Raw genomic sequence first — 26,970 nt, 5'->3', positions numbered from 1 at the left:
TTGTCCCGACTGTTCCCGGCTCAGATGAAGGCGACTGAAACCCACCGAGGCCTCTTCAGTCATAAAACATGCTTTAAACGGAGGGAGAAAAGAGATCTCACTGAGAGGATAACCAGTCTGATGAAGTCACAGCAGCCTTTGAATGGTTAAAGCACAAAGAGCTTTGTCCCAATTTGGTGAGAAGACTAAACTGACATAAAACAGAGAAAATGTTCCCATTAAATCCCAACACAGACCTCAGGTTTATCCACCGAGGACAGTTCGGTGAAATGTTTGAGAACGCTTGAGCTCGTTAGCGCCGAGTTAGCAAAGCAAAGGGCCGACATGGCGTGTGATCTGGATGTTACATAACAGATCAGTGTGTGCGGCTCAGCAGGTTCTGGGCTTTCCAGAACAGATGGAGGACACCAACTCACCTGCCAGAAAAATCTATTGCACATTCGGGGGGATATCTGAGCACAACCTTATCAGACACACACGCTGTAATCTGCTGGCGGTTATTCCTACACTCAGTGCAGCTGCTAATTTGTCTTCGCTATGAGCTCGTCGGCCGGGAGCATCTTTGCTTTTTAGTCACACTGTTTCCGGAGGATTCCAGTTGGGATTAGGGTTAGGGCGAGGATGGATTCTCAAGGATGGATGAAAGCAACTTATATGTATAGCAACTAGCATATATATATATATAATAATCCATCCATACATCGGTTCCCTCTTTCACCATGGATCGTACTCTGGGCCTTCTTTGTGTTTCTTTCTGTTTGCACTCTGCTGTTTTCCGCCTTTTTCCGCTTTTTTCCACCTTTTTTCCGCCTTCGGAATCCAGATCGGCCCTAATTGGCTGTCGTCGCGTCGCTTCACTGCTCATTTGCATAAAGTTGAGCCTTTCTCAACTCTTGAAGCTCACACCGCCGGCCGCTCATCGACGCCAGCTTACATTGAAAATGAACGGCAGCTGGCTGCTCACGGCGCTTTTGGAGGTGCATCTTTGCTTTTTAATCACACTGTTTCTGGAGGATTCCAGTTGGGATTAGGGTTAGGGCGAGGATGGATTCTCAAGGATGGATGAAAGCAACAGATGACACAGTCTGGGAGAAAAAAAGGCCATTTTCCACGAGTGGACGTTTCCAAAATGACCCTGATCTCTCATATAAGCACATTTGTCGAGTCAAAGACGCACCGTGGAGATGAAAGCAAGTTTATTCCTTTCCTAACCGGGGCTCACACCAAAAGCAATGCTCACAACCCGCCGCTTCTACTTCTTCTGCCGCCGGAAGAGGCCAAAGGGGCGGGGCTTATATGTATAGCAACTAGCAGATATATATAATAATCCATCCATACATCGGTTCCCTCTTTCACCATGGATCGTACTCTGGGCCTTCTTTGTGTTTCTTTGTGTTTGCACTCTGCTGTTTTCCGCTTTTTACCGCCTTTTTCCACCTTTTTTCCACCTTTTTTTTCGCCTTTGGAATCCAGATCGGCCCTAATTGGCTGTCGTCGCGTCGCTTCACTGCTCATTTGCATAAAGTTGAGCCTTTCTCAACTCTTGAAGCTCACAACGCCGGCCGCTCATCGACGCCAGCTTACATTGAAAATGAACGGCAGCTGGCCGCTCACGGCGCTTTTGGAGGTGCATCTTTGCTTTTTAATCAAACTGTTTCCGGAGGATTCCAGTTGGGATTAGGGTTAGGGCGAGGATGGATTCTCAAGGATGGATGAAAGCAACAGATGACACAGTCTGGGAGAAGGAAAACCGCCATTTTCCATGAGTGGACGTTTCCAAAATGACCCTGATCTCTCATATAAGCACATGTGCCACTGTGCAGAGTCAAAGACGCACCGTGGAGATGAAAGCAAGTTTATTCCTTTCCTTATCCACCAAGCTGCCGACTGAGCTTCTGAAACTGTCCGTCTCTGGTGTTTTTGGTGTGAAATGCAAGGCTTTTTCATCCGTTTCATCGTGTTAAAACGCCGTCAGGTCAGTCAGCGAGAGAAACCTCTGATTAGATGTTCAGTTCAGGGAATGAAATCTGTACCAAGTCAATGCTAAAGCTTAACTGCTAATTAAAGCATGTACAAAACATTTCATATGATGCCAGTTTCTTAGTCTAAATACATCAAAACAGCCTCCATCTGAGCTGCAAACATGTGGGATAATGAGTAAAGTGCTGCTGTCAACACCCAGATCACCATTAGCTGTGATGAGCTGCATGCTTTAAGTTGCTACAGCCTGGAAAATGGAAAATACACAAACTAGTCCTGTGGAAATGAGGCTGTCTGACCTGGAAAAAGTGAGTGAGGAAGGAAAGGAAAGACTGAATGAGAAAGGTAGAAGAAAGAAGGAGGAAAAGAAAGGAAACAATATTAAAAAGGGAAACAACAGCGAGGAGTTGGGAAAATAAAGGAAAATAATAACCAGAAAAGGGGTAAATGGAAGAAGAAGAAGAAGAAGAAGAAAAGACTGCAAAAGGAAATGAAAATGAAAGAGAGAAAATAGGAAATATAGAAGGATGGAAGGAGGAGAAATTGGAAGGAAAGAGTCATGTATGAAGAAGGGAAAAATATCAATGAATGGAAAAGAGATCAGAAAAGAAAAGGAAAAGAAGACGAGAGGAAATGTAAATTGCAACATCAAGGGGAGGAAAAGAAGAAGAAAAGACTGCAAAAGGAAATGAAAATGAAAGAGGGGAAAATAGGAAATATAGAAGAAAATAACAGGATGGAAGGAGGAGAAATTGGAAGGAAAGGAATGACTGAATGAGAAAGGTAGAAGAAAGAAGGAGGAAAAGAAAGGAAACAATATTAAAAAGGGAAACAACAGCGAGGAGTTGGGAAAATAAAGGAAAATAATAACCAGAAAAGGGGTAAATGGATAAAGGGAAGAAGAAGAAGAAGAAAAGACTGCAAAAGGAAATTAAAAAGAGGGGAAAATATAGGAAATATAGAAGGAAATAACAGGATGGAAGGAGGAGAAATTGAAAGGAAAGAGTCATGTATGAAGAAGGGAAAAATATCAATGAATGGAAAAGAGATCAGAAAAGAAAAGGAAAAGAAGGCAGGTAAAGGAAAGGAAAAGAAGAAGAAAAGACTGCAAAAGGAAATGAAAATGAAAGAGAAAATAGGAAATATAGAAGGATGGAAGGAGGAGAAATTGGAAGGAAAGGAAAGACTGAATGAGAAAGGTAGAAGAAAGAAGGAGGAAAAGAAAGGAAACAATATTAAAAAGGGAAACAACAGCGAGGAGTTGGGAAAATAAAGGAAAATAATAACCAGAAAAGGGGTAAATGGATAAAGGGAAGAAGAAGAAGAAGAAAAGACTGCAAAAGGAAATGAAAAAGAGGGGAAAATAGGAAATATAGAAGGAAATAACAGGATGGAAGGAGGAGAAATTGGAAAGAAAGAGTCATGTATGAAGAAGGGAAAAATATCAATGAATGGAAAAGAGATCAGAAAAGAAAAGGAAAAGAAGACGAGAGGAAATGTAAATTGCAACATCAAGGGGAGGAAAAGAAGAAGAAAAGACTGCAAAAGGAAATGAAAATGAAAGAGAGAAAATAGGAAATATAGAAGGATGGAAGGAGGAGAAATTGGAAAGAGTCATGTATGAAGAAGGGAAAAATATCAATGAATGGAAAAGAGATCAGAAAAGAAAAGGAAAAGAAGGCAGGTAAAGGAAAGGAAATGAGAAGAAGAAGAAAGGAAATGCCGCAGCTTTAGTTCGATTCCTCCAGATTAATAAAGGCGCCCACAGCCGGCCGCTAACATGGTTACACGATGCTCCGCCATTAACACCGAACTCCTCTAATGCAGTTAGAGCGGCTCACCAGAGGTCTGACCTCATTTACAACCAAACCAGGAGCACCAGGGGAGGGCGATTTGGTCTCTGCAGAGGAAGCCTCCTGAGAGGCAGGAGTCACAGCTTTAATCAAACCTTCATCAGAGCGAAGGATGGAGTCAGAGCGGCGGGGAGATGGAGTCAGAGCGGCGGGGAGATGGAGTCAGAGCGGCGGGGAGATGGAGTCACAGCTTTAATCAAACCTTCATCAGAGCGAAGGATGGAGTCAGAGCGGCGGGGAGATGGAGTCAGAGCAGCGGGGAGATGGAGTCACAGCTTTAATCAAACCTTCATCAGACTGGAACCGGAGCGAAGGATGGAGTCAGAGCGGCGGGGAGATGGAGTCAGAGCGGCGGGGAGATGGAGGCAGAGCGGTGGGGAGATGGAGTCAGAGCGGCGGGGAGATGGAGTCAGAGCGGAGCGAAGGATGGAGTCAGAGCGGCGGGAAGATGGAGTCAGAGCGGAGCGAAGGATGGAGTCAGAGCAGCGGGGAGATGGAGTCAGAGCGGCGGGAAGATGGAGGCAGAGCGGCGGGGAGATGGAGTCAGAGCGGAGCGAAGGATGGAGTCAGAGCGGCGGGGAGATGGAGTCAGAGCGGCGGGGAGATGGAGGCAGAGCGGCGGGGAGATGGAGGCAGAGCGGCGGGAAGATGGAGGCAGAGCGGCGGGGAGATGGAGGCAGAGCGGCGGGAAGATGGAGTCAGAGCGGCGGGGAGATGGAGTCAGAGCGGCGGGGAGATGGTGTCAGAGCGGCGGGGAGATGGAGTCAGAGCGGCGGGAAGATGGAGTCAGAGCGGCGGGGAGATGGAGTCACAGCTTTAATCAAACCTTCATCAGACTGGAACCGGAGCGAAGGATGGAGTCAGAGCGGCGGGGAGATGGAGTCAGAGCGGCGGGGAGATGGAGTCAGAGCGGCGGGGAGATGGAGTCAGAGCGGCGGGGAGATGGAGTCACAGCTTTAATCAAACCTTCATCAGACTGGAACCGGAGCGAAGGATGGAGTCAGAGCGGCGGGGAGATGGAGTCAGAGCGGCGGGGAGATGGAGTCAGAGCGGCGGGGAGATGGAGTCAGAGCGGCGGGAAGATGGAGTCAGAGCGGCGGGGAGATGGAGTCAGAGCGGCGGGAAGATGGAGTCACAGCTTTAATCAAACCTTCATCAGACTGGAACCGGAGCGAAGGATGGAGTCAGAGCGGCGGGAAGATGGAGTCAGAGCGGCGGGGAGATGGAGTCAGAGCGGCGGGAAGATGGAGTCACAGCTTTAATCAAACCTTCATCAGACTGGAACCGGAGCGAAGGATGGAGTCAGAGCGGCGGGGAGATGGAGTCAGAGCGGCGGGGAGATGGAGTCAGAGCGGCGGGGAGATGGAGTCAGAGCGGCGGGAAGATGGAGTCAGAGCGGCGGGGAGATGGAGTCAGAGCGGCGGGAAGATGGAGTCACAGCTTTAATCAAACCTTCATCAGACTGGAACCGGAGCGAAGGATGGAGTCAGAGCGGCGGGAAGATGGAGTCAGAGCAGCGGGGAGAGGACCCGACGAGAAACAACAAACACGATGTTCTGAATTCTTATGGAAGTTCCAAAGAAACAGGAGGAAAGTGAGCAAATGAAAAACAACGCCTGCTTTTATTGAGTGTTTTCAGGCCACTGAGGCAGCAGATGCTGAAATTACAGAATCAATCCTGGTTTCTGATGAAGTCGTTTTCAGGCCTGAAATTTAGTTTAAATGATTTCACACATTATTCATCAACATCTGTGCTGCTTTCTTACTGTTTCCTCCTTCCCTCAGTTAATCTATCCATCAATCAGTTCATCCCTCCCTCCATCCTTCCCTCTGTCCCTCCATCCCTCATTTCATCCATCCCTCCATCCTTCCCTCCATCCCCCCATCCCTCCATCCCTCATTTCATCCCTCCATCCCTCCATCCATCCCTCCATCCATCCTTCCATCCCTCAGTTCATCCATCCCTCCATCCATCCCTCCATCCATCCTTCCCTCTGTCCCTCCATCCATCCCTCCATCCATCCTTCCATCCCTCCATCCTTCCCTCCATCCATCCTTCCCTCTGTCCATCCTTCCCTCTACAGCTCCTCCTTTGGATCCCGAGGTGTTCCCAGATCAGATGGGATATATAATCCCTCCAGTGAGTTCTGGTTCTGACCCGGTTAGGGGTTAACACCATCTCCTGTATCACATTAAAACAGATGCAAAAGAGTGGCCCAAGTCCTCCATTTAGTAGAGATAAGGTGCTTCTTTTTCTCTTGAGGATCAGAAGCACTGCTCATTCAGGGTCATTTTGGGTAGATGACCTCTACCCCTTGACCCACAAAACCAAAAGTGGTGGGGCCAGCAGGAGAAATAGATTGTATTGGGCATTTAAGATCCATTTTGAGCAACCCTGACAAGAAATGCACTGCAAAACACATCCAAAAGTGGACTGAGTCTTATTAGAGCTGGTACTTTGAGTCGGACTTCTGAGTGTTGCTGTGTTTAAAAGTAAAATATTCAGATTTAGGCCGTAATTCACCACCAATGAAGGTGTAAAAATGTCAGAAAACACAAGATACTGAAGGAACCTGCAGCTTCATGATATAATAACACGGAGAAGTTTTACCCCGGAACCGTGCCAACAACAGGATGGGTTTTATCATTTCAGGGGTCTTTTTGGGGCCATTTTTCATAAGAGAAATTAAAAATATATGAGATAACTGTAGCTTCATCACAGCCGAGTCCTCAACCAAAGCTGCTGCTTCACCACAGCACCATCAGGAAGGCGTCCAAGAGACAAAACACTAAAGCAAATGTGAAAACAGCCATTAGGCAGTTAATCACCTTGGCTTGACTTTTAATCCCAGTCGGTTTTACTGTTTTATTATTCAAATGAAGCACTAATGAATTCAGGCAGTAAAACATGACGCGCTGCAAGGCTGGCTTTTTTTTTTGCTTTGCTTTATTTCAGCCCAACTTTATCTCTGCACGGTGGAGTTTAGATGGGTTCAGCCTGCCCGGAGGCCCAAAACGAGCACCTGATGATCCGTCAGCGCCCATCCCAGGCTGTTCAATGTAGGGAATTACAACCTGAAAGACTGTTTGGTTCTCCAGCAACTATCAAGTGCTCTTATTGGGTCAGAAAGTTGGAAAAAGCCAACATAAATCAGCTTTAAACAACAACAAAGCGTGAACACAACCTTTCCCTCCGGAGCAGGTGGAGTTTTCAGTGAAGGTTTGAAGTAAGCAATAATATTCTGTGACTTATTTCTCCTGAAAATAATCAGACCAGTTCAAACATCTCATAACAGAAGAGAAAGCGTCCGTTTTTAGACATTTTCACTGTAAGTAAAGCCTTTCTCACCGGTTTTTCTTCTGTAAAATCATCGAAACATTCCACTGAAGTGTTAGTTTCTGGCTGCCTGCGTGGAAACTAATCTTTCGCGCTGGTTTTTAGAGACGGTAACACTTCTCAGAGAGATCACAGGTGGGCAGGAACCCTCAGAAAGTCCCCAGAACCTTTTGGTTCAAAAGATGAAGGAGATGAACCCGAAAGCCTGCCCGGAGGCCCAAAAACGAGCACCTGATGATCCGTCAGGGCCCATCCCAGGCTGTTCAATGTAGGGAATTACAACCTGAAAGACTGTTTGGTTCTCCAGCAACTATCAAGTGCTCTTATTGGGTCAGAATGTTGGAAAAAGCCAACATAAATCAGCTTTAAACATGAGCTGATGAACAAAGCGTGAACATAACCTTTCCCTCCGGAGCAGGTGGAGCCCAAACATGCCTCTAACCGAGTTTTCAGCTGAGGTTTGAAGTATGTTTATGCATTTAGCAGACGCTTTTATCCAAAGCGACTTACAGGTAGGCAGGTAGGGTAAAGGGGTCTTGCCTAAGGACCCCTACTGGAGGTAATACCATGCAGGGGATTTGAACCCAGGCCTCCTACATGGAAGGTGACAATCATACCACCACACTATCCAGTCCCTAAGCAATAATATTCTGTGACTTGTTTCTCCTGAAAATAATCAGACCAGTTCAAACATCTCATAACAGAAGAGAAAGCGTCCGTTTTTAGACATTTTCACTGTAAGTAAAGCCTTTCTCACCAGTTTTTCTTCTGTAAAATCATCGAAACATTCCACTGAAGTGTTAGTTTCTGGCTGCCTGCATGGAAACGAATCTTTCGCGCTGGTTTTTAGAGACGGTAACACTTCTCAGAGAGATCACAGGTGGGCAGGAACCCTCAGAAAGTCCCCAGAACCTTTTGGTTCAAAAGATGAAGGAGATGAACCCGAAAGCCTTCCCGGAGGCCCAAAACGAGCACCTGATGATCCGTCAGCGCCCATCCCAGGCTGTTCAATGTAGGGAATTACAACCTGAAAGACTGTTTGGTTCTCCAGCAACTATCAAGTGCTCTTATTGGGTCAGAAAGTTGGAAAAAGCCAACATAAATCAGCTTTAAACAACAACAAAGCGTGAACACAACCTTTCCCTCCGGAGCAGGTGGAGTTTTCAGTGAAGGTTTGAAGTAAGCAATAATATTCTGTGACTTATTTCTCCTGAAAATAATCAGACCAGTTCAAACATCTCATAACAGAAGAGAAAGCGTCCGTTTTTAGACATTTTCACTGTAAGTAAAGCCTTTCTCACCGGTTTTTCTTCTGTAAAATCATCGAAACATTCCACTGAAGTGTTAGTTTCTGGCTGCCTGCGTGGAAACTAATCTTTCGCGCTGGTTTTTAGAGACGGTAACACTTCTCAGAGAGATCACAGGTGGGCAGGAACCCTCAGAAAGTCCCCAGAACCTTTTGGTTCAAAAGATGAAGGAGATGAACCCGAAAGCCTGCCCGGAGGCCCAAAAACGAGCACCTGATGATCCGTCAGGGCCCATCCCAGGCTGTTCAATGTAGGGAATTACAACCTGAAAGACTGTTTGGTTCTCCAGCAACTATCAAGTGCTCTTATTGGGTCAGAATGTTGGAAAAAGCCAACATAAATCAGCTTTAAACATGAGCTGATGAACAAAGCGTGAACATAACCTTTCCCTCCGGAGCAGGTGGAGCCCAAACATGCCTCTAACCGAGTTTTCAGCTGAGGTTTGAAGTATGTTTATGCATTTAGCAGACGCTTTTATCCAAAGCGACTTACAGGTAGGCAGGTAGGGTAAAGGGGTCTTGCCTAAGGACCCCTACTGGAGGTAATACCATGCAGGGGATTTGAACCCAGGCCTCCTACATGGAAGGTGACAATCATACCACCACACTATCCAGTCCCTAAGCAATAATATTCTGTGACTTGTTTCTCCTGAAAATAATCAGACCAGTTCAAACATCTCATAACAGAAGAGAAAGCGTCCGTTTTTAGACATTTTCACTGTAAGTAAAGCCTTTCTCACCAGTTTTTCTTCTGTAAAATCATCGAAACATTCCACTGAAGTGTTAGTTTCTGGCTGCCTGCATGGAAACGAATCTTTCGCGCTGGTTTTTAGAGACGGTAACACTTCTCAGAGAGATCACAGGTGGGCAGGAACCCTCAGAAAGTCCCCAGAACCTTTTGGTTCAAAAGATGAAGGAGATGAACCCGAAAGCCTTCCCGGAGGCCCAAAACGAGCACCTGATGATCCGTCAGCGCCCATCCCAGGCTGTTCAATGTTGGGAATTACAACCTGAAAGACTGTTTGGTTTCCAGCAACAATCAAGTGCTCTTATTGGGTCAGAAAGTTGGAAAAAGCCAACATAAATCAGCTTTAAACAACAACAAAGCGTGAACATAACCTTTCCCTCTGGAGCAGGTGGAGTTTTTAGTGAAGGTTTGAAGTAAGCAATAATATTCTGTGACTTGTTTCTCCTGAAAATAATCAGACCAGTTCAAACATCTCATAACAGAAGAGAAAGCGTCCGTTTTTAGACATTTTCACTGTAAGTAAAGCCTTTCTCACCAGTTTTTCTTCTGTAAAATCATCGAAACATTCCACTGAAGTGTTAGTTTCTGTCTGCCTGCGTGGAAACGAATCTTTCGCGCTGGTTTTTAGAGACGGTAACACTTCTCAGAGAGATCACAGGTGGGCAGGAACCCTCAGTCCCCAGAACCTTTTGGTTCAAAAGATGAAGGAGATGAACCCGAAAGCCAAGCTTCTGAATTTTCGTGCAGCTTCTCTTCAAAATAAACATGAAACAGTTTGGTTTGGTGAATAAAAATCATTTCTTAACATAATTAATTTACTTACTAAAAGTGGAGTTAAAATCAGCATAATTTTGACCTTTGAAAAACACATTTTCTGTTATTCTGAGCGTGTGTTGCTGTGCTGTTGAGCCGACTCTGAGCTCTCCTCGGGGCCATTAAAGCCTTTTAAAATGTGCAATTATCCTTCACAAAATCATCAATGCACCCTTTAAAAACCCAACCTGCTGCTGACTGGTAAACTGGGTCCTTTAGTGGCTGGAAGCAAACGGAGAGTCCGACATGAGGCCGACTTCAATGCCTCCCTGGTTGAAGTCTACGATGGACGGTAATTACAGGGAGGCAGAGGGGGGGGGTGGATGACCCCCCTGTTATCAATGAAAGCTAATGAAAGCTGTAGCTCCTCACCACCATCACTGATGGAGGAAAACAGGCAGCTCATCTTGGTACAGAAATGAACATCCCACAGATCTCTTTTCTTTTCTTAAAAAACAATATTTGAGACAATCCATACTTGAATGAACTCTTTCATACCCACTGGCTACAATAAGAGCGTCAGCTGTCTGCTCTGCATCACCAAATATCACCAAATATCACTCTGAAAGCCTCCAAAACGCTGAAGTTCCGATGCAGCGGGGTTCTGCTGGTGTTTACGACTTAGATTTACACTTAGAAAGGAAACTTTAGCAATAAAAACTTCCACTAATATGCTGGTTCAGAGTCAGAGCCCAGTTAAGAACCAGTTCTCAGTGTTTTAACCTCCAAAGCTGTGGCTCCAGGGCTGAAAACTGGTGCTAATAAGTGCTTCTTCCAGAGCGAAGAACAGCAAACATCTGGGGCTGGGGTGTGAATGCTGCCCAGTGAGTCGTACAGAGCTGACTCTGACGGCAGCTCCGTTTATTAACACTGTGGAGGGTTTTTATGTGGTCAGCTGGTGCAGCAGCTGCTCTCTAAAACAGCCTTTTAAAACTAGAGTGGTGGCATGAAGATGATTATAAAACAGCTCTGATCTGTTGATGGTGGGTGAAGATGAACGTTAAAACAGACAGAATGTCGAGGATCTGTGGAAAACTCAACCAGTTCTGAGCCTGGTTCTGAGAACTAGTTCTAATACCAACATCAAACCGGCACCAGAACCACTTCAGTCAGGGTTTAGTTATGTGATGATACTGCGATACTCCTGGAGCCTTAGTTTAGTGTTTGTTCTGTTGAGTTCTGGTATTTTGAGCGAGCTTCATTGGTCCCACAGCTCTCCTGGTACCAACAGCTCTCCCGGTACCTACAACTCTCCTGGTACCAACAGCTCTCCCGGTACCTACAACTCTCCCGGTACCTACAACTCTCCTGGTACCAACAGCTCTCCCGGTACCAACAACTCTCCCGGTACCTACAACTCTCCCGGTACCCACAGCTCTCCCGGTACCTACAGCTCTCCCGGTACCTACAGCTCTCCCGGTACCTACAACTCTCCTGGTACCAACAGCTCTCCCGGTACCTACAACTCTCCCGGTACCCACAGCTCTCCCGGTACCTACAGCTCTCCCGGTACCTACAGCTCTCCCGGTACCAACAGCTCTCCCGGTACCTACAGCTCTCCCGGTACCAACAGCTATCCCGGTACCAACAGCTATCCCGGTACCTACAGCTCTCCCGGTACCTACAGCTCTCCCGGTACCAACAACTCTACCGGTATCTACAACTCTCCCGGTACCCACAACTCTCCCGGTACCCACAACTCTACCGGTATCTACAACTCTCCCGGTACCTACAGCTCTCCCGGTACCTACAGCTCTCCCGGTACCAACAACTCTACCGGTACCAACAACTCTACCGGTATCTACAACTCTCCCGGTACCCACAACTCTCCCGGTACCCACAACTCTACCGGTATCTACAACTCTCCCGGTACCAACAGCTCTACCGGTACCTACAGCTCTCCCGGTACCTACAGCTCTCCCGGTACCAACAACTCTACCGGTATCTACAACTCTCCCGGTACCCACAACTCTCCCGGTACCCACAACTCTACCGGTATCTACAGCTCTCCCGGTACCTACAGCTCTCCCGGTACCAACAACTCTCCCGGTACCCACAGCTCTCCCGGTACCCACAGCTCTCCCGGTACCAACAACTCTCCCGGTACCCACAGCTCTCCCGGTACCCACAACTCTCCCGGTACCCACAACTCTACCGGTATCTACAACTCTCCCGGTACCAACAACTCTACCGGTATCTACAGCTCTCCCGGTACCTACAGCTCTCCCGGTACCAACAACTCTCCCGGTACCCACAGCTCTCCCGGTACCCACAGCTCTCCCGGTACCCACAACTCTCCCGGTACCCACAGCTCTCCCGGTACCCACAGCTCTCCCGGTACCCACAGCTCTCCCGGTACCTACAACTCTCCCAGTACCAACAGCTCTCCCGGTACCAACAGCTCTCCCGGTACCTACAACTCTCCCAGTACCAACAGCTCTCCCGGTACCTACAGCTCTCCCGGTACCTACAACTCTCCCAGTACCAACAGCTCTCCCGGTACCTACAGCTCTCCCAGCTCTATTTGCTTATTTGTTCATTTTCAGTTGGATCTTTCAACAGCATCCTGGTTTGTTCAGTAAAAACTGTTAATCTGCCCCCAGCCTGTCGTTTCCATAGCAACCTCCCTTCATTCAGTGACTGAATATAAAGTCAAGTCACAGGTTTCTAACGCTCAAAAATGTCTTTTTACAGTTTTTCCAGTGATTTTGTGCTGAAAATATTGTTTTATGGGTTTTAAAGCTGCAGTAATAAATATCATCACAGTGGAAATTAAACCGTTTATGTCGCATTTTCTTCAATGTTGTACAGTTACAACACTACAATCCTCACTGCACACCTTTGTGACCGCGAACATTACGGATCACCTCCACAGATGTTCCTGCAGCCTCTCAGCACCACATCAAAGCTCCACCTCATTTGCACATTTCTGCCAATTAAAGCCGAGGTCGGGTTTGTTTACACCCACAGCCTCCGTCCCCTCAGCCCGAGCGCGACATTAAACGGTAAATAAAGCCACAGCACAGGAAGAGCCGGGACTCGCAGGTCAGAGCCATGAAATATTCATCCAGAAAGAAGAGAAAATGTCGCTGTTGTTGCGTTAATGTTGGAATGACATTCGTTTTAGATCACGAGTCCCTCATGTTTTATTCAGGATTCTGTGTAAATGTCAGCAGGAGTTAACCTGCCGATGTGTTTCGGTCTGGTTTTGTTAGTACAACTTGTTTTGGTCTGGGTTTCATTGTTAATAATAACTGAAATAGGGCTGGACATTGATCTGAAACACACAGAAAGACTCACGGTGCAGGAGAGGAGGCCCGAGGATCTGCAGGGGGAAGAAATGGATGGATTCGGAGCGATCAGGTTCGGGTCACGAGGCGAACGTGTCCCAGACGGATTCTTCCACAGGTCTGAACACGGAAGGAAGCGATTGATGGGAAGAACGTCGGGGTCCTTGATCCGCCAGCCTGAAAGAAGACAGAGATGGAAAACTCAATCTGCAGCTCACAGCGGTGACTCAAAGTGAGAAGCAACATATCAAACAAACTCATCAGGGCATCGAGGGGCGTTCCTCCGACTCTCTGCAGCTCGCTTCTTCCAGACTGCTGAGGATAACCCATTAAAGAAGTGCTCAGCATCAGTCTGTCGAACCACAACAGTCACCTTTCTGATAACAACACCGTTCCATAAATAACTTTATTTCAGGCTCAGATCAGTGTTTTTTTGTGTTGTTTTTTAATAAATTTGAAGTGAAGTATTTTCATGATAAGTTGGCATTTATCGACTTTTTAAAGAAGTGCTCAGCATCAGTCTGTCGAACCACAACAGTCACCTTTCTGATAACAACACAGTTCCATAAATAACTGTTTTTCAGGCTCAGATCACTGTTTTTTTGTGTTGTTTTTTAATAAATTTGTATTTTCATGATAAGTTGGCATTTATCTGCTTTTTAAAGGCGTTCTCCTCTGCTGTAACATGGAACTGAAGCTTCCACTTTTATTTCACTAGAGGACTTCAGATGACTTGTAGGAAGGCAGGTGAGACAGTCAGTGGGGGTCTGCACATGTTCTGTACTTAACTACTTCCTTTTTTCTTTCATTTTATTATTATTAATCATCATATGTTCCTGTTTCTGTCTCTTGGACGTTCAGATAATCTGTAACTTTGGGTTTTGCTGCTGCCTAAAACAGGTCTCTCTTGCAAATGAGACCCTGGGCATTTAGCTCATAAACTTAAACTTCCTCCTCCTTTTTCTCCTGCTGTTCCTGCTCTGCGCTCCCAGACGTCTCCTCTTAAACTCTGGATTTGGGGTTTCATACGAGCTCTTATCCCCGAACGCTCACCCGTGCATCGACTCTTTTTAAAGGGCCTTTTAGAGTAAACAACCACAGAAGTTAAGCAGCCGGAGCCGGTCTGCTGAACCAACATCTCTGATGGATCAGCCGACTCAGAACCTTTCAGTTAACTTTAACGATCGCTTGATTATCCAACTGATAACTTTCTATGCGTTTTTAAACCGTTTCGACACAGAAGCATCAACAACCTGCAGAAAATAAAAGCTCAGAGTTACGTCTCTCAGGAGGAAACCGGTGTCGGTGTTTCTGTGGTTGGACGCGATCGAACGGCTGAGCTGCAGGACTCATGATCCCTGGACTGAGATCCAGTTTATTTTGGTGATGCTTTGTTCATTTCTGTTGGATTACAGCTTCCACATCACACCTGGTTTCCGCTGCTGATGCTTCACATGTAACACTCTCCTACCTGCTCTCCTACCTGCTCTCCTAACTGGTCTCCTAACTGGTCTCCTAACTGGTCTCCTAACTGGTTTCCTAACTGGTTTCCTAACTGGTCTCCTAACTGGTTTCCTAACTGCTCTCCTAACTGGTCTCCTAACTGGTCTCCTAACTGGTTTCCTAACTGGTCTCCTAACTGGTTTCCTAACTGGTCTCCTAACTGCTCTCCTAACTGGTTTCCTAACTGGTTTCCTAACTGGTTTCCTAACTTCTCTCCTAACTGGTCTCCTAACTGGTCTCCTTACTGGTTTCCTAACTGGTTTCCTAACTGGTCTCCTAACTGGTCTCCAGCCTGTGAAACCTCTGCAGATGGTCCAGAACGCGGCGGTGCGTCTGGTCTTGGATCAGCCTAAAAGAACACGCCCCCCCTCTGTTCATTGAGCTCCTCTGGCTGCCCTTAGCATCAGATCCAAGTCCCTGATGTTAGCTACAAAGAGCTTAATGGAACGGCTCCATCTACTTGAATGCTCTTGCAAAGGCTTCTGTCCCAACTGGGTCCCTCCGTTGGTCCCAGGATTGTCGTCTAGCAGCTCCTACACCACGCCTAAGACAATCCAAACTCTGTTCATGTGTCGTCCCACGATGGTGGAATGACCTACCGAGCGCTACCAGAACAGGGGCGTCCCTGTCTATCTTCAGGAAGCTCCTGAAAACCCAGCTCTTCAGAGAGCATCTCCTATCCCAGCACTTACCTTGTACTTCCCTACCCCCTCTATCTCTGCACTTTATCTTTCTGCTCTTCCTTCTATGCCTGCACCCTATCTCTACTCTGTCCCCTCTGACAGAGTCGGACTCCTGGGTTCCTTCTATGTAGCTTATTGTTAGCTTATTGTTAGCTTATTGTTAGCTTATTGTTAGCTTTTTATAAAGCTGTTATATCTTCATTTGTAAGTCGCTTTGGATAGAAGCTTCTGATAAATACAGACACAGAAACATGCCGTTCAGTTCTTGGACTTTCAACAAAACAAATGATGTGGCTTCAGCTGAGAATCGTCACGAGGAGGCTGCACGACACTATGAGTAAGTGACTCGAGGACGTGTCAGCTGACATCAAACCGCAGCTCGCATTAAGGCGAGTGGCAACATTAATTTTGCAAACCTGAATCCTTTTGAAATGCACTTTTTGTTTAATGTATTTTGGGTATAAACTGAATTATGGATAAAAAGCAGAGTTATTTTCCATTGTGTTTTTGTCAGAGATTCAGTGATTCTCAGCTAAAGCTGTGTAATTATTTCTTGCATTTTGAGTCTGTTAATAATGGCTTGTTGTGTCAGCCTGATGATTAATGCTTGAAGTGAATCATTTGATGTATGTTCTGAGCAGGGACTCTGCTAAAGCTACACGTTTTCAGTCTTTTTAAACTGCTTCTCAGTTGTTTCATGTCTGTGCACGAAAGCACTGTTGAATCTGTTATAAAAGGTTACTGAAGTGAGGAGTTTAAAATGCAGATAATTGAGCGTAAAAGGGAATATTTCCCTCTCTGGCACTTTCCTATTCTACTAAGGATCAAACTGCATCATATTTTCCTTAAAATACATTTGATAAGGTGAAGATTTTCCTCAATTCGGGTCCCTGATAACTGCTGAGTTAAAGCATTTCCAGCCTGTCGCTCTGCTCTAATAAAATCCTGGTTTTATAACCACAGAATCACTGTTAAAGCAGCTCAAAGACAGCGTCTGAGGAGTGAATTCAGCTGGATTACATGGATCAGAACCTCCCACAGAGGAGGTCAGAGGCAGCAGGATGTCTGGAGAAGTTTCTTTGGTTAACAACTTGATTCTCCTGCTCTGCATGTATACTGGGAGCAGGATGGTCCAGTTCAATGGACCAGGATGGTCCAGTTCAAGGGACTAGGATGGTCCAGTTCAATGGACCAGGATGGTCCAGTTCAATGGACCAGGATGGTCCAGTTCAAGGGACCAGGATGGTCCAGTTCAAGGGACCAGGATGGTCCAGTTCAAGGGACCAGGATGGTCCAGTTCAATGGACCAGGATGGTCCAGTTCAAGGGACCAGGATGGTCCAGTTCAATGGACCAGGATGGTCCAGTTCAATGGACCAGGATGGTCCAGTTCAAGGGACCAGGATGGTCCAGTTCAATGGACCAGGATGGTCCAGTTCAAGGGACCAGGATGGTCCTGTTCAAGGGACCAGGATGGTCCAGTTCAATGGACCAGGATGGTCCAGTTCAAGGGACCAGGATGGTCCAGTTCAAGGGACCAGGATGGTCCAGTTCAATGGACCAGGATGGTCCAGTTCAAGGGACCAGGATGGTCCAGTTCAATGGACCAGGATGGTCCAGTTCAAGGGACCAGGATGGTCCAGTTCAAGGGACCAGGATGGTCCAGTTCAAGGGACCAGGATGGTCCAGTTCAATGGACCAGTAGAGCCTCAACTGTTCATGTAACTATTGAATTAAAAAAAAACACAAACAAGGTATTTCCATGTGAAAATGTAACCGCTTCCTCTCAAAATATGGTCACAAAATGCAGCTGGTGGTTGGTCCACATCATCATGAACCTGAACACACGTGCACACACGTGCACACAGCGTGGTGCGATTGACCTTTCCACTCAGAGACAGCAGGAATCAACAATCAGGATGTGTCTGACCTTTTACACATCCACAGCTAAAGAGCATACTGTACACACATGTTGCAGCATCATGTCACCACATGGTCGTTCTGCAGCCTCCAGTTTAGCATTTGGAGGTCTTTTGGGAGGCAGAAGTGACCATATTTGGACACTTGGAGGACTCAGACTGTCCAAATGTTCCATGTTGACTATTTTCAGGAATTAATCCTGACTGCATGCATGATAAGGCGTACAGTCGGTTTGAATGTAATGTGAGAAACTGATGAAACAAGAAGGAGTAAGTTAGGCCTGGTGGAGAACACCGGAGAAGCAAAGCTGACCGAAGGTCCACTCAGAGAATCCAACAGGCACCTTGGGAGTCACAAGTTTCACAAGAACTAGCTAATTCATGAGTAATAATCAGTAATAAATCTGGGTCTAAGGCCATTTCCAAACTATCTGGAGTCCATCATTCTACAGAGAGAAAGATTATTCACAAGTGGAAAACATTCAGGACAGCTGTCAATCTTCCCAGGAGTGGACGTCCCAGCAAGTTCACCCCAAGGTGAAAAAGCCCAGAGCTACATCTCAGACTCTACAGGCCTCAGTTAGCATGCTAAAGGTTAAAGGTCACCCCAAGGTGAAGAAGCCCAGAGCTACATCTCAGACTCTACAGGCCTCAGTTAGCATGCTAAAGGTTAAAGGTCACCCCAAGGTGAAAAAGCCCAGAGCTACATCTCAGACTCTACAGGCCTCAGTTAGCATGTTAAAGGTTAAAGGTCACCCCAAGGTGAAGAAGCCCAGAGCTACATCTCAGACTCTACAGGCCTCAGTTAGCATGTTAAAGGTCAAAGGTCATGGCAGCACAGTTAGAAAAAGACTGAACAAGGATGGCTTGTTTGGAAGGGCTGCAGGAGAAAGCCTCTTCTCTCTAAAAAGAACATGGCAGCACAGCTTAGGTTTGCAAAGCTGCATCTGAACAAAGCTCAAGACTTCTGGAACAATGTCCTTTGGACAGACCAGAGCAAAGTGGAGATGTTTGGTCCTAATGCACAGCAGCACGTTTGGAGGAAACCAAACACAGCATATCAGCACAAACACCTCATACCAGCTGTCAAGCACGGTGGTGGAGGGCTGATGATCTGGGCTGGTTCTGCAGCCACAGGACCTGGGCACCTTGCAGTCATTGAGTCCACCATGAACTCCTCTGGATACCAAAGTATTCTAGAGTCAGATGTGAGGCCATCTGTCCCACAGCTAAAGCTGGGCTGAAACTGGCTCATCAACAGGACAAAGATCCCAAACACAGCAGCAGATCTACAGCAGAATGTGTGGAAAAGAGAAGAATCAAGGTGTTGCAACGGTCCAGTCAGAGTCCAGACCTCAGCCTGACTGAGATGCTGTGGTGGGACCTTAAGAGAGCTGTGCAGAAACCAAAGCTGCAAACCTCAATGAGCTGAAGCAGCGCTGGAGAGAAGAGGGCCGAGATTCCTCCAGAACCATGAGAGAGACTGATAACGTCCCACAGGAAACCATCACTGCAGCTCACTGCTGCTGAAGCTGCTGGATCAGGGGTTCACTTAGTTTCACACACTGCTGCTGAAGCTGCTGGATCAGGGGTTCACTTAGTTTATCACTCACTGCTGCTGAAGCTGCTGGATCAGGGGTTCACTTAGTTTCTCACTCACTGCTTCTGTGCCCCAGTTTTTGTTCAATAAATAATGACACAGTGTGATTAAGTCACGTGTTGTTCATCTGAGGCTGGATTTACTGAGTTTTACCACCTGTTAAAGACCAGGTTACTTTTTCTTATTTTGTCCTGAAACATAAGAGCTTAAATAAATTAAAGTCGGTGGAAAACTGTGATTGAGTCATGATGAGTGCAGGTTACAGACAGTTAGATAACCTGACAGGAAGGTCACAAATAAGCCACCAGCACGTGCCTGCAGAGTAAACCGAGTTCATTTTGGAGTTCCTCTGATCATTATTAGCTCCGTCTGTGGGCTCAACCCGAACAGTTCTGCTTTAAATCAGCTAACTTCACAGATGCAGCTATGTCAGGTGTGTTTGCACCACAGCAGCTCACATGTTAACCCCTAAAAATGAGTCTTTGAGGGAAAAATAAAGCTCCGTGAGGCCCGACGGGCTGTCGGTTTGCATTGTGAAAACAATCACTTTCACATCAGTGTTGGTCATTCATAAAAACATAATATTCGTGTGTTGGCAAACGTTTTTAGAGGTTAAAATTAGCATAGCTAACTCACCTTCTGTCCCACTCCAGCGTTGGGCTGCTATGAAGTCAGCGGAGGCGCGCCTGTGCAGCTACGGGGATATTTATGTTGTTTAAAATAATTTTAGTAAAACTTTAATAGCTTTTAATATAAGTATAGTTTCACAGTGAGGGTCTTAATTAAAATAAGTGAATACAGATTGAGAAAAAAAGCACTAGTTCGGAAAGATTTTGATCAGGCGGTCTTTGGTCACATTTGATTTAGGGCCCTGAGTCTTAGGGAGGGAACTGCGTTGTTAGCAACATCATGGCTGCGTCCACACGAACCCAGGTGATTTCTCTGTACAAGATGATGCTGAAAGAGAGCAGCAAGTTCCCGTCGTACAACTACAGGTGAGAGATGAAGTGGGACCGGTTTAATCCGGCTGTCAGTGGCGGGAAAGGCGAGAAAGCGGCGGTTTATTGTTGTGTTTACATTAGCATCCTGACAGATTCAGTGTCATTGAAAGCTTACGAAATACAACATCAGAAGCCCTGTTGAATCTTCGACAGAAAGGTGTTCAGACTCAACTCTAAACCCTCATCATCATAACCTACACATTCAGACACCTTTAATTGTTCATTTATGGGTAAATATACGGATGCTGTGAGCACTGAAACAAACAGTCATAAAAACAATATCAGTGCAGGTAAACCGATAGTAAAACTACTACAAAGGGCTATTTTTCCAGGAAATGTCATAAAAAGGCAAGGCTAATTTATTTTTACAGCACAATTCAACAACAAGGTGTTAAATACAAAATGTCCAGTCCATAATGACACCCAGATATCTGGCCTGGTTTGTGCTTTTTAGCATTAAAGACTGAAGTGGAGCTCAGATTTGAACCGTTCTTCAATGAGCTCTGCTGTGTTTAACTGAAGGAATCAGACCGTTGTTCGTTTGTTGGAAGCACCGAAAGAGTGTTTTATGACCCTGGGATGTAGATGAGTGTGTCATCAGCAGAACTGTGGTAACATTTTGTCTTATAATCTGAGCCAGTGGGGGCGTGTGAAGACAAAAAGAGACAAAAGCCCAAATAAATGAGCTTCAGTCCTGCAGAATGAGGTCTGCCATCGTCCTGCTGAAATAACCACGGACCTCCCGGGACCACGGACCTCCCGGGACCACGGACCTCTCTCCACACCTCCAACATCCAGCTCTGCATCAGTGGTACCTTCAGCTGTGGAAACGCCAGGCAAAGAGCTCCGTTTCTTAGGTGGAGGCTTCACAGGAAGAAGGAACCGTGGCCCAAAGGATAACTGGCTCCAGCACAGATGTTCAGAGTTAAATCGGCGACTTATCAGAGCGTCGGCGCCCTCTGACCCGGGTCAGAACTATGACTCTGCATCCATATTCCAGTAAAGTTCATCTAAATGGGTCGGAGCGGGCTGCTTCCAGTCGCCTGTTTAGTGACAGACGGACGGATCGATAGTTTTACTCTTGCTGTGGTTTGTGAACCCTGAGAGGTTAACGCTCAGCTGGTGACCCGAAACAGCAGCTCTGAGCCCGTTGGGTTCTGAAACGCTCCGCTCCCACGCTGACGCAGACAAACGGACTCGTATTACAGTTTGTAAAGAGCAAAAACGGCTACTGAAACACGATCAAACAGGTCATTAGAACAGAACTAAGAGGTTTCCATCTTTCTATTCAAACAGTGACTTTATTCCAGCTTATTAACACAAAACAGCTCTGCAGATGGTCCAGAACGCGGCGGTGCGTCTGGTCTTGGATCAGCCTAAAAGAACACGCCCCCCCTCTGTTCATTGAGCTCCTCTGGCTGCCCTTAGCATCAGGTTCAAGTCCCTGATGTTAGCTACAAAGAGCTTAATGGAACGGCTCCATCTACTTGAATGCTCTTGCAAAGGCTTCTGTCCCAACTGGGTCCCTCCGTTGGTCCCAGGATTGTCGTCTAGCAGCTCCTACACCACGCCTAAGACAATCCAAACTCTGTTCATGTGTCGTCCCACGATGGTGGAATGACCTACCGAGCGCTACCAGAACAGGGGCGTCCCTGTCTATCTTCAAGAAGCTCCTGAAAACCCAGCTCTTCAGAGAGCATCTCCTATCCCAGCACTTACCTTGTACTTCCCTCCCCCCTCTATCTCTGCACTTTATCTTTCTGCACTTCCTTCTATGCCTGCACCCTATCTCTGCTCTGTCCCCTCTGACAGAGTCGGACTCCTGGGTTCCTTCTATGTAGCTTATTGTTAGCTTATTGTTAGCTTATTGTTAGCTTGTTATAAAGCTGTTATATCTTCATTTGTAAGCCGCTTTGGGTAAAATACAGAAACATTGTAAAGGTGTGTGGACCAAAAGGCTCTGAATCTGATGGCGATTCTCACCCTCTTTGGGAACGCTAATTATTTCAGGTCCAACGGGTCTGTTGGACTTACAGGCTGAAAGGCCCGCAGTCCGGTGCTGATTTAGGTGTAAAAGGGAAGCAGCAGCAGGCGGGTGGACGGGAGATTTTCCTGTTAGCTGAAGCACGTTCATATTTTTAGCTTCAGGAAAACAGAGAAAAGGGTTTGTTTCATTCAGAGGATTTATATGTCAAAGTCCGGTCCTGGAGGGCCGCTGTCCTGCAGGTTTTAGATGTTTTCCTGCAGGTTTTAGATGTTTTCCTGCAGGTTTTAGACGTTTCCCTGCAGGTTTTAGATGTTTCCCTGCAGGTTTTAGACGTTTTCCTGCAGGTTTTAGATGTTTTCCTGCAGGTTTTAGACGTTTTCCTGCAGGTTTTAGATGTTTCCCTGCAGGTTTTAGATGTTTCCTGCAGGTTTTAGATGTTTCCCTGCAGGTTTTAGACGTTTTCCTGCAGGTTTTAGATGTTTTCCTGCAGGTTTTAGACGTTTTCCTGCAGGTTTTAGATGTTTCCCTGCAGGTTTTAGACGTTTCCCTGCAGGTTTTAGATGTTTCCCTGCAGGTTTTAGATGTTTTCCTGCAGGTTTTAGATGTTTCCCTGCAGGTTTTAGATGTTTTCCTGCAGGTTTTAGACGTTTTCCTGCAGGTTTTAGACGTTTTCCTGCAGGTTTTAGATGTTTCCCTGCAGGTTTTAGACGTTTTCCTGCAGGTTTTAGATGTTTCCCTGCAGGTTTTAGATGTTTCCCTGCAGGTTTTAGACGTTTTCCTGCAGGTTTTAGACGTTTTCCTGCAGGTTTTAGACGTTTCCCTGCAGGTTTTAGACGTTTTCCTGCAGGTTTTAGATGTTTTCCTGCAGGTTTTAGATGTTTCCCTGCAGGTTTTAGACGTTTTCCTGCAGGTTTTAGATGTTTTCCTGCAGGTTTTAGACGTTTTCCTGCAGGTTTTAGACGTTTCCCTGCAGGTTTTAGATGTTTCCCTGCAGGTTTTAGATGTTTCCCTGCAGGTTTTAGACGTTTTCCTGCAGGTTTTAGACGTTTCCCTGCAGGTTTTAGACGTTTCCCTGCAGGTTTTAGACGTTTCCCTGCAGGTTTTAGATGTTTCCCTGCAGGTTTTAGACGTTTCCCTGCAGGTTTTAGACGTTTTCCTGCAGGTTTTAGACGTTTTCCTGCAGGTTTTAGATGTTTCCCTGCAGGTTTTAGACGTTTCCCTGCAGGTTTTAGACGTTTCCCTGCAGGTTTTAGACGTTTTCCTGCAGGTTTTAGATGTTTCCCTGCAGGTTTTAGACGTTTTCCTGCAGGTTTTAGATGTTTTCCTGCAGGTTTTAGACGTTTTCCTGCAGGTTTTAGACGTTTCCCTGCAGGTTTTAGACGTTTCCCTGCAGGTTTTAGACGTTTTCCTGCAGGTTTTAGATGTTTCCCTGCAGGTTTTAGATGTTTCCCTGCAGGTTTTAGATGTTTCCCTGCAGGTTTTAGATGTTTCCCTGCAGGTTTTAGATGTTTCCCTGCAGGTTTTAGATGTTTCCCTGCAGGTTTTAGATGTTTCCCTGCAGGTTTTAGATGTTTCCCTGCTTCAAAACACCTGATTCAGATTAAATGAATCTCTTCGAAAGATTGTTACATTCTGCACAAACCAGCTAATGAGGCATTGATCTGAATCAGGTGTTTTGGAGCAGGAAACATCTAAAACCTGCAGGACAGCGGCCCTCCAGGACCGGACTTTGACATCCCTGATTTACAGGATTGTATCTTTTCTCCTGGATTGTGATTGTGTCCTGCAGCCCGGGGCAGTTTGGGGGTAAATAAGTCAAAGTTCTGGGTGGTTAACTGTTAGGTTCCAGGCTCCAGGCTCCAGGAGGCTCCCAGTTTCAGACGGATCGTCCTTAAATCCTCCTTCAGGAAACTTCTGCTCCAGTTTCAGGGTTTCGTGATGTCTGAAACAAACGCACCTCGTTTCTGTTGTTCCTCGCCGCCCGCCCTCATGTGGACCCACGCTGCCTTGAATTATTGAACGGCCAGATGAGAAACGGCCAGCTGGTCCGGCCCGCCGCCTCGTCTCAGGCAGAGCTAATGACCTCCTGAGAATGAATATTTATTGGCTTCATTACCATGCGTGTGTTGGCGAGGCTTGGCTTCTGTTGCTGGTCCTTCTGAGGAGTCCTTCAGTTTGTTTAGTCTGGTGCACAAACAGGAAGTGGTTTCTGAAGCCTGACCTGAGCCTAACGGGCAGGAAAAGTCTCTCCTGACACCAAACACTGAACAGGCTGAAACCACTGAGCCGCTGGGTCTGTTTCTGGTGGAACTTCTTCTCATAATCCCACCAACAAGCTGCAGATAACAGTGACTTTAGTTTAGTTTACTTTAGTTTAGTTTACTTTTAGTTTAGTTTAGTTTACTTTCGTTTAGTTTAGTTTACTTTACTTTAGTTTACTTTAGTTTAGTTTAGTTTACTTTTAGTTTACTTTAGTTTACTTTACTTTAGTTTACTTTAGTTTACTTTACTTTAGTTTACTTTAGTTTAGTTTAGTTTACTTTTAGTTTAGTTTAGTTTACTTTAGTTTAGTTTAGTTTAGTTTAGTTTAGTTTACTTTTAGTTTACTTTAGTTTAGTTTAGTTTAGTTTAGTTTAGTTTAGTTTAGTTTAGTTTAGTTTACTTTTAGTTTACTTTAGTTTAGTTTACTTTTAGTTTACTTTAGTTTACTTTACTTTAGTTTACTTTACTTTAGTTTAGTTTAGTTTAGTTTACTTTTAGTTTAGTTTAGTTTACTTTAGTTTAGTTTAGTTTACTTTTAGTTTAGTTTAGTTTAGTTTACTTTAGTTTAGTTTACTTTTAGTTTAGTTTAGTTTACTTTAGTTTACTTTAATTTAGTTTAGTTTACTTTAGTTTAGTTTAGTTTAGTTTAGTTTAGTTTCTTTGAAACTGCTCAGATGTAAGAACAAAGGAGCCAGATGTTTGTCCACTGAAAGCTGAAGCTACTGACTCTTAGACCCGTATTTGGACCCGTATTTACAGGAAAGTTGGCTGTGAAGCTGTGAGTAAAAAGGTTTTTAAGGATCATGTTTTACCTGCTGCGTCCACAGAAGAGCTCGTTTCCCAGCATCAGAGGCAGCTGCAGCCTTTGCTTGAATCCATTTTAGATGATGATTCCCATGTTTTAAGATTTCTTTCATCTGGACCAAAGTTCTTTTTCTTTTTAGGCCCAAAATGCAGAACAAAGCTGCATCTTCACTCATTTTATTTGGCTCATTTTTTAGGTTCTGCTCTTAAACGTGGTTTAATAAATTCAACTTTATTTAGTTGGATCTTTAAGATGTGATGGAGATCTTTTGGACAGGAAGTTCCTGATTTGAACGATGGCGGAGCATCATGACGTGGTTTGATGTGGAGTTTCTGATCTCATGGAGCCTGGTTTGTGTTTTGGTGTGTTAGTAAGATGCAGGTGAAAGAATCGCTGCACTTTTAGCTCTGTTTTAGCTTCAGTTTCTCTGGGTGTGGTCGGAGGGAAACATCCTGCAGAACCACAGCTGATTGTGGGCCGTTATCCGGTGCTGAGTCACACCTGGCCTCCTTTCATTAAAGCGTAATGATGATCTGCACTTTGTGAAGTTTAACTCGTCCCTCGGCTGTATTTCAAACCGGTGTTGATGTGAACGCCGGCTCAGCTCGTCTGTAAACACAAAAGGTCACAGATAGTGTGGTTTGACCTCTTAATCCCGAGCGAGCGGCGGCGGCGGCGTTCCTGCTGAGCTGCTGTGGAATGACCTGAATGTGCCAGACGCTGTCGCCGCCGGCGCCGTTTTCTTCTTCTTCTTCTCTGACGGCTGCAACAGCTGATGCTGGCGCCCGCAGCTCTTCCTGGGAGGAGAGGTGGGAGACTTCGGCTGACTTTACAGAGCTTTGTCAGCCAGAGAAAACATGGAAATGAGCAGAAGTCGGATGAAACATTCATGATGCCCAGCAGGAAAGGTAGATCTCTGCAGAAGGTGACAGGAAACACAGAAAATTCACCGAAAAACAAACCCAGAGACTCTGGAGTTACATCAACATGCAGAACTTAATGTTTCTGCTCCTGAAAATGTTGGATTTTCTTTGTTTTGGCCTCGTTTATGTCAGATTTTTAGCAGTTTGGCTCAGAGTTTCCACACCTGAGTTTTCAGGTTGTTGCAATTCCCCATAAAACACAAAGAAGGGGGGGGGGGGGGGTCCTGCTTTGGGACATGAAAGGCATCAGATGGAGGTGGAAATCCAGCAGAATTACTGTGGAACAGAGAGTAAAATACCAGGAAATTAACCTAGAATTGGACCTGTTGGAGAACTGATGGAAGAAACGAGTTCTTCTGGAGACAAAATGAGAAATTTTCTAGTCAAAGTTCATTTATCTTGTTCCAGAGACTCAGTTTAAGTCCAGACGTGACAGAACTTCTGTTAAATTCCTTCTTAAAGCCTTCCATACTGTTGATATTTAACTGTGTGAAGCTCTTTGTAACATTAACTGGGTCTAAATGGTGGCTGCAAACATCATATTATCCAAATTTTCATTGGGTAACATTGCATTTTAAAATAACTAGTAGTTACTTTGATTGATTTGTTTGATAACAGACAGTAACGCAGGAAATAAGAGGCTTTATATTATATTATATATGAATATATATATATATATATATATATATTATTAGGATTTCAGCTGCATTAAAATACAGTTTATGAAAGCAGAGACAGGAGAAGAGGAGCTAACAGATGCTAACACGGCTGGATGTTAGCTAGAAAGCTAGTAGCTAATATCAGGAAGAGGAATCATAGAAAAATATCACTCAGCAGTAACTGTGGCTGTACATAAACGCTGACTCATAATGTAAATTTGACTCTTTTAAACAGTTATAATTGTAAAAGTATTTCTTATCCAACAGAATAAACTAAATAATAGCTTTCCGCAGCCCAACAG

At 45.5% G+C, this 26,970-nt stretch overlaps 2 protein-coding genes across 5 annotated transcripts in view; one reads left to right on the top strand and one right to left on the bottom strand.

The window, feature by feature from the left end:
- Positions 1-19,730, bottom strand: part of fars2 (phenylalanyl-tRNA synthetase 2, mitochondrial) — a 175,326-nt gene extending 155,596 nt beyond the window's left edge. Inside the window, exons 1-2 of one of the 3 annotated variants that reach the window (XM_072379016.1) lie at positions 19,668-19,730; positions 13,338-13,490 (exon numbers count right to left, since the gene is read on the bottom strand). The gene's annotated coding sequence lies outside the window, so the exon portion shown is untranslated. Of the gene's footprint in view, positions 1-13,337; positions 13,505-19,667 lie in introns of all 3 variants that reach the window. The other 2 variants (XM_072379017.1, XM_072379018.1) reach the window with 2 other exon arrangements.
- A 187-nt stretch (positions 19,731-19,917) lies between these two features.
- lyrm4 (LYR motif containing 4) overlaps positions 19,918-26,970 on the top strand; it is a 48,567-nt gene continuing 41,514 nt past the window's right edge. For both annotated transcript variants that reach the window (XR_011910232.1, XM_072379030.1), the window contains exon 1: positions 19,918-20,026. Coding sequence is in view for 1 of the 2 variants with exons in the window: in XM_072379030.1 (XP_072235131.1) it covers positions 19,941-20,026 (86 nt within the window). In the remaining variant the exon portion in view is untranslated. The remainder of the gene's footprint in view (positions 20,027-26,970) is intronic.

This window comes from Leuresthes tenuis, unplaced genomic scaffold, assembly GCF_036924035.1.
Source record: "Leuresthes tenuis unplaced genomic scaffold, fLeuTen1.0.hap1 SCAF_24, whole genome shotgun sequence".
Classification (NCBI taxonomy): Eukaryota; Metazoa; Chordata; class Actinopteri; order Atheriniformes; family Atherinopsidae; genus Leuresthes; species Leuresthes tenuis.
Note: the sequence above shows the minus strand (reverse complement) of the source record. Positions and strands in the feature narration are given on the sequence as shown.